Genomic DNA, 6,563 nt, shown 5'->3' with positions numbered 1-6,563 from the left:
GATTCAAGTAAGCACCGCCCCTGAGCAAGTCTCGCGAGAACGCTCCACCTTTTCCTGCCTCGCATTGACCGGTGGGAGATGGAGTTCCTGATAGGGCCCGCCCGGAAACGTTGAACGTGGGTTGGTCTCCATTCCTATCATTCCCCACGAAAGCGTGAGGATTTGACTCTTTGGGTGGGATAGAGTTAGGGAAGGCTGTTGTCCCATATCTGGGATAAGCGGAAAAGGGGCTTTTGAAGGCCTCGGTGTGGCTTACATCATTTTTTTTTTTAAATAAGAGTGAAATATAGCATCCAACCATCCTGCAGTGACTTCCTCTTCTGTGCAATCTTGAAAAGATTCGGCGTCCCAGTTGTCTTTTACAGCTGCCAACTGCATCCTTGTCTAGCTGGACAAATAATTTTGTACTGATGAAAGAAATGTCCTTCTGGGTTCAGCTCCAAGTGGGGAAAAAGACACTGGAGACATGGAGGCTGCTTGGAAAGATGATTTATTGTTGGATAGGGCCACATGGCTTGAGCCCTGAACAGAAAAGGTGCTTGACATGCTTCAATGTTGGTGGAGAAGAAGAGAAGGGCTGAGGAAGGGACTTGCTAGGCTTTTTATAACCTGTTCAGCCCCACCTCTATGTTTCCTGTTCCTGTGTAAGAAATGTATTCTGATTGGTTGTCGGACTCACATGGGGCCATGCAGGGGCAACTCTCTAGGCCTAATCCAGGTTGGTTGAATTCTCAGATGCCATGTGGTCAGTTGAGTAAAGGGCCAATATTATCATGCTTTTACTCCCATCCCCCTGGAGCTGCAGTGGAGAAGTCTTTATTATGTAAAGGGACTAGCTTGGCCTTCTTAATGGCCCATTAACAAAGTTGGGATGGGCAGGAAGCTACAGGCAGCTATTCTGTCTTTTAAAACATGTTTCTTTCTTTTCACATCCAGAGAAATATTCTGCCTTTTCAATATTTCCTAGGATATTTCATTTTTCTGGGAGAGGGCTGGGTGATAACTTCCTACAGTACACTCCACAGCAAATAAAGGGACCTATCGGCTCCAAACACGGCTATGCTAGCTAGAAATATGGGTGTTCCAGTCCAACCTATTAGGAGGGCAGCATATTGTGGAAAGCTAGCTGGGAGGCTGGGTTCACAGAATATGCTAACTCAAAACAAACTAAATAGTGGCTTAATATGCCACTTTTGAATCAGACAACTTGGTAATGGACCAGAAACTATAGAGATCTGGTAGCTTATTGTTTATTAACTCGGGTTCTGATCTATTTAGCCCAACTAATGCAATATTGGGCTAAATAGATACAAAATGAATACAAAATAAATACGATAGGCTGTGGCCTATCAAAGGCAACAGCAATCATTCTGCATTATTTAAGTCAGCAGTGCAATCGGAGACAGGACAGAACTTGAAGGCAAGCATTCTCTGGTGGAACTCTCCTTCTTTGGAATGCCTTCCCATCAAATACAGGATCTGAACTCTTGATTTTTTTATAAAAACTTTTTAAAAACAGGACTGTTTTGAAATGGCTGGGGATTGATAATGGAATGAGCAAAGTACTTAGTGAATTATTTTGCTGAGTGAAGATACTCAGTGCCATACCTTTATACTTGTAAATAAAGTCTGTATTTTTTGTTTATCATTGAGTATTTATATATTGCTGCTTTTGAGATAAACCTGGTTAATGTCTGAGTTAAAATCTAGTTAATTAAATGCTTACTAGATAGAAATATTGAATACTGGGGGGGGGGGAGCCACTGAGTAATAACTGGAGAATGTCATGACAATTGTAGGTAATCATTCTTCAAGATCATTAAGTAGTAATGGAAGTGGTTTTTAGAGGGCATTAAATTATCTAGAGTGCCAGTGTGATGAAGTGATTAAGCACTAGGCTCTGCTTTAGGTTGGGTGTCCTTGGGCCAATTACTATCTCTCAGCCTTAAGAAACAGGCAATGGCAAACTATTCCAAAATTTTGTCAAAAACCTGCAGAGATCTATTTAGGCAATCACCAGAAGTCAACACTGGCTCAAAGAAACAAAGACAAAACTCACCAGGATTCTACAGACATTGAATAGTAATGATGCTGAGAAGATCTGGTGAAGTTATTAAACTAAATGTTACAAAAAGCAGTAAAAGCGAATTAATGTTTTTTTCTTGGAAAAGCTTCGCAATATTAAAATATTTGCTTTGAACTGAAGAAGCTTCTTGGTTGAGAAGCGAAATGTTTTCAAAGAAAAAGAACCCCAAGAGAGTCCAATTAATTGCCTTTTGGAAAAAGCACCTCAGGGACATTTCATTGGAGAAGAAAGGTACCCATGCTACTTTCTAGTGATGTTATATTTATAAAAGAAATTAAAGGTATTTTTTTCTTCTCATTTAGAACTTGAGAAATCCAGGAAAATGAAGCTCAGATACTGTTTCTAAGTGATGTAGCAATATGAGAGAACAACACATGTCACAAGCAACATTGTCTTTTATTTAAAACAATCTGCTTGGCATTCGTTTTATTCTTCGGAAGTGGGGTGGGCTGCAGGTGGGGAGAATCCCGCTAGGCTGAGCAACTGGTCCTCGAGGTACCAAGGTTTAGAGATGCTGCTGGGGCGCCTAATTAAACGGTTGCCGTGGCAACAAGCAAAACGAACGCCGCTGCCCGGGCAACCAAGTTCCATTGCCGTAAGAGGCAAATCGAGCGTCTATAGAAGACGCTGGAACCCGAGAGCCCGTTGCACTGTGGGAAGCGTAGTTTCTTTTTCCTCTGTTTTGTTTCCCCAATTCATAGGCCGTTCGTCGGCAGTTCCCGCGCTTTTCCTAGACGATCCTTGCTGAGGTATTATATGGCAAGGCACCAAATGAGGGGAATAAACCGCCATTCCGACAAAATGGGGGGTGGGGAAACGAGGAAGAACAGATGAAAATATTAACATGCAGACTTAGGAACAGCAGCTTTATTAAAAGACACAATGAAAGCCGAGGGATTGTGGGAAGGCGGCATCTCATGATGGCGGTTGGGAGGCGTAGTTCCATCTTCCTCCGGCCCCACCTCCCCCCCTCCTCCCCCCTCCCCCCCCCAGACTGAGGAAACCCGCGCTTTCCAATCCTGGGCTCGCAGCTCGCAGGGCCCGGCGGGAAAGAGAGTTCCGGCGCGGCGTCGCCGCCGCGGTGCTTTGTGGGGCGGGTAGTTCCGTTTCCTGTGGCGCTCTCGGGGAGGGCAAGGCTGCTGTGGCGTCGGCGCGGGAGAAGGAGGCTGCAGCCGCCGCCTTCTTGGACTCGCAATCGGGAGGCCTTGTGGGATCTGTAGTCCCGCCGCCTCGGGCCCGCCGGGGGAAGGAGGAGGAGGCGGAGGAGGAGGAGGCAGGCACACCGCGCAGACCATGCCCGGGTTCACGTGCTGCGTGCCAGGCTGCTACAACAACTCGCACCGGGACAAGGCGCTCCACTTCTACACCTTCCCGAAGGACGCCGAGCTGCGTCGCCTCTGGCTGAAGAACGTCTCCCGCGCCGGCGTCAGCGGCTGCTTCAGCACTTTCCAGCCCACCACGGGCCACCGCGTCTGCTCCGAGCACTTCCCCGGCGGGCGCAAGTCCTACCTGGTGCGCGTCCCCACCATCTTCCCCTTGCGGGGGGTCAACGAGCGCAAAGGGGCCCGCGGGCCCAAGAGACCCCGGCACGCCCCCGCCGCCGCCCAAGCTGCTGCCCAGGCGGCCGCCCAAGTCGCCGCTCAAGCCGCCGCCGCAGCCCAAGCCGCGGTGCTGCTGACTTTGCAAGAGGGGGCGGCTGGCCAGCCTGGCCAGGGCCTCATCAGGGCAGCCGGAGAAGGAGGAGGTGGCCCTGGGGGCCCCGGCGGTCTCCCCGGGGAGGATGTCAAGCCTATGGACTTGACGGTGCAGGTGGAACTCGGGGGTCCCGGGGCCATCGTGGGGGCTCCAGTCCACCTGGCTTTCCTGGCCGACAACGGGCCGTTGGTGGAGAGTCCCCCAGACCATTCCTATTCACTGTCCTCGGGCACCACGTCGGAGGAGCTGCTGCGCAAGCTGAACGAGCAACGGGACATCATCGCCCTGCTGGAAGTCAAGATGAAGGAGATGAAGGGCAGCATCCGGCGACTCCGCCTGGCCGAATCCCAGTTGCGGGAGGAGATCAGGGAGAAGGACCGCTTGCTGCATGCCGCCAGCATGGCTGGGGGGGCACGCAAGCGCCACGGCCTCTGAGGCGCTACAGCCTGCCGGGTTCCGAATATGCCTGGACGGGGGTGATCTTGACGGGAAGGTGGGCAGGGATCTTGCATCAAAAAGACTTGCAGAGGGGGAAAGCAGTTGTCAAGACAAATGGTGCTCCAGGCGGCTGCCCGAATGACATTTTTCGCCCCGGTTAGGCAGCTCTGCTCTGCCACAGGGGAAGTGACCAGTTTTGAGCCACTGGTTCTCTGCTTCCGAAGCCCAGGCTTCTTTGTGCGAGCTGGCCCGGATTTAATTCACGGGACCTCAACATGTGTCCTTAACATTTATCCCACCGAGAGACTTGCTGCGATACATCTGCAAAAGATGGCCTGGGATTCTGGTCACTGGCTTCTACTCCTCGCATTAAATACTGTCCTGACCATAGTGGCAAGTCGGTGTAGCTGCTGTGGTACTCTGGATGATGCTGATTCAGTTGGAACGAGTCCCTTTTTAGCATTGCCCTCGTGAAGCTAAACTCTTAGCGTCTTAACACCTGCAGTCAAATGTTGTACAAAGCTAATTTTGAGGAAAGAGTCAGTTACTTTCTAGACAGGCACACCTGGATTGTAATCGTTCATATTGGAGGAAATGAAGACAACCAAGGCACACTGTCACAGCATTGTACCAGGATAATTCTGCGGGAAATGTCATGTTAAAAAAATCACAGCCATCAGTGCATTTATCTTTTCTTTTTATGAAAGGGAGTTGTAGGCATTTCTTCTCCCCCTGCCCCCCCAGAACCTTTTGATGCAGAGTGTGCCATTTTTATTGTCAAAACAAATCCTTAATATTTAAAAGAGGATATCAGGAGGATGTTTGTTATCTCCATATTGCCGTTGGGAGTTACTGTTTTGCTTCTATTCCTCTTTCAGCTGACAAAGTTATTGCGGCTTTCCTGACATTTCATGAATCCATGTTCTGGGCATTTAAAATTGCTTGTTTCAGTTTTCAACAAATGTATTTATTTTCCCTTGGAAAATCTGTGAGGACAGTAGCCTTCCTTTATATTTTTCCAGGTTATAGTCTCCGTAGCATAAGAGCAATGGGGTTAACCTCCCACAATTATGCATACTTTACTTCTGAATCCACTATATTTCCTCAAGTCTTGAAAAAAAAATGACATGCACATTGAAAACTGAGCGTGAGAGGAATGGGTGCAGAGTTCAAGTCCTAAGCAGTTTTTTTTCACTATGACATTATCCAGAACCCACTAGTGGTTCGGTTGTAGACTGATACAACTTTATTTGGGGAAGTCAGTGGTTAGCTTATATCTTTGTAAAACTGTTGCCATTTGTCTTAAAAGAAGTGTGAGGAGGAAGGACTTAATTTTTGCCATGAAATGTTAATTTTTTTTGCATCCATTCACCTACGGTAGATACGTAGTGCCACTCTTTGGAATATATTTCGAATACTTACCATCACATTGTTTTCTCAGCTCTTTAGGAGATATCAATTTTTTGTTTAAATTAAAAGGAAGGAAACATTAAAACATAGGGTGAGGGTGTTATATTTTCCTAAGTTGTCACTTTTTTGCGTCATCTTATTAATAAGCACATTGACTTTTGTGTTACCAGGCTTAAATGTTTCTTTTGTCGGAGTTGCTGTGACTTGATGACATTGATGAGGAACAGAATGGCCAGCTGTCCATTTTTTTTAATTTGGTTACAGTATTTTTTTTCCCCAGCATCAATATGAATAGGAACTACAGTCGTATATATTGGTTATATATGTTGTACCCATCCACAATTAAAGTTAATTTTTAAAGCTTGAAAGCATACTATGATGAAAGTATATGTTCAACGTGATTATTCTTTCCCCTATTATACGTCATAAGAATCACCCAGTTCTTTTGTTCTTCTGCAGTTGGTGTAAATGACTGTATAGGATATGACAGTAGAAATTAGGATTTACATTCAGTGGGATATACGAACTCTCAGCCGTAGTCAGTGACAACTCTTATCCAGTCCTTTTGAGTAGAGGTTCCAAGAACAATGTCCATTTTGTGCTATTATTTTGGATTTAACTCCAAATTTAGCAGATTTCAGTGCGGCCCTATATTTCTTATACAGAATACCTTTGCTATAGAGTGTCGCATTTAGGTCAGGCTTGGGCACACCCCTTTATGTTTTGCTCATATTCATCTTTTAGGATCTTGGGCAATAACATTGGTTTTCTCTCTCTCTCTCTCTCTCTCTGTAAATAAATGCCTGTGCATTCTAGCTGACTGAGAGTGTTTTGAAGGTGTGTGTTGTGACCAATGTGGTACTTTTCTACCATCATTATGCACTAAAACATGTTCAGTTTATTGGACTGCTGAACTGGTTATCTATGTTGGACT

General features: G+C 46.4%; 1 protein-coding gene across 1 annotated transcript; it reads left to right on the top strand.

Annotated features, from left to right (window-relative positions):
• The first annotated feature begins 3,192 nt into the window (after positions 1-3,192).
• On the top strand, positions 3,193-5,905 carry THAP11 (THAP domain containing 11). The gene has a single exon (XM_032231355.1). The coding sequence runs from the start codon at positions 3,380-3,382 to the stop codon at positions 4,214-4,216; it is 837 nt and encodes a 278-aa protein (XP_032087246.1). The 5' UTR covers positions 3,193-3,379; the 3' UTR covers positions 4,217-5,905.
• Positions 5,906-6,563: the final 658 nt, after the last annotated feature.

Source organism: Thamnophis elegans, chromosome 14 (genome assembly GCF_009769535.1).
Source record: "Thamnophis elegans isolate rThaEle1 chromosome 14, rThaEle1.pri, whole genome shotgun sequence".
Lineage (NCBI taxonomy): Eukaryota > Metazoa > Chordata > Lepidosauria > Squamata > Colubridae > Thamnophis > Thamnophis elegans.
Note: the sequence above shows the minus strand (reverse complement) of the source record. Positions and strands in the feature narration are given on the sequence as shown.

Bases quoted from the DNA above. Each gene is read 5' to 3' on its own strand.
- THAP11 (XM_032231355.1), top strand. From the start codon at position 3,380: ATGCCCGGGTTCACGTGCTGCGTGCCAGGCTGCTACAACAACTCGCAC.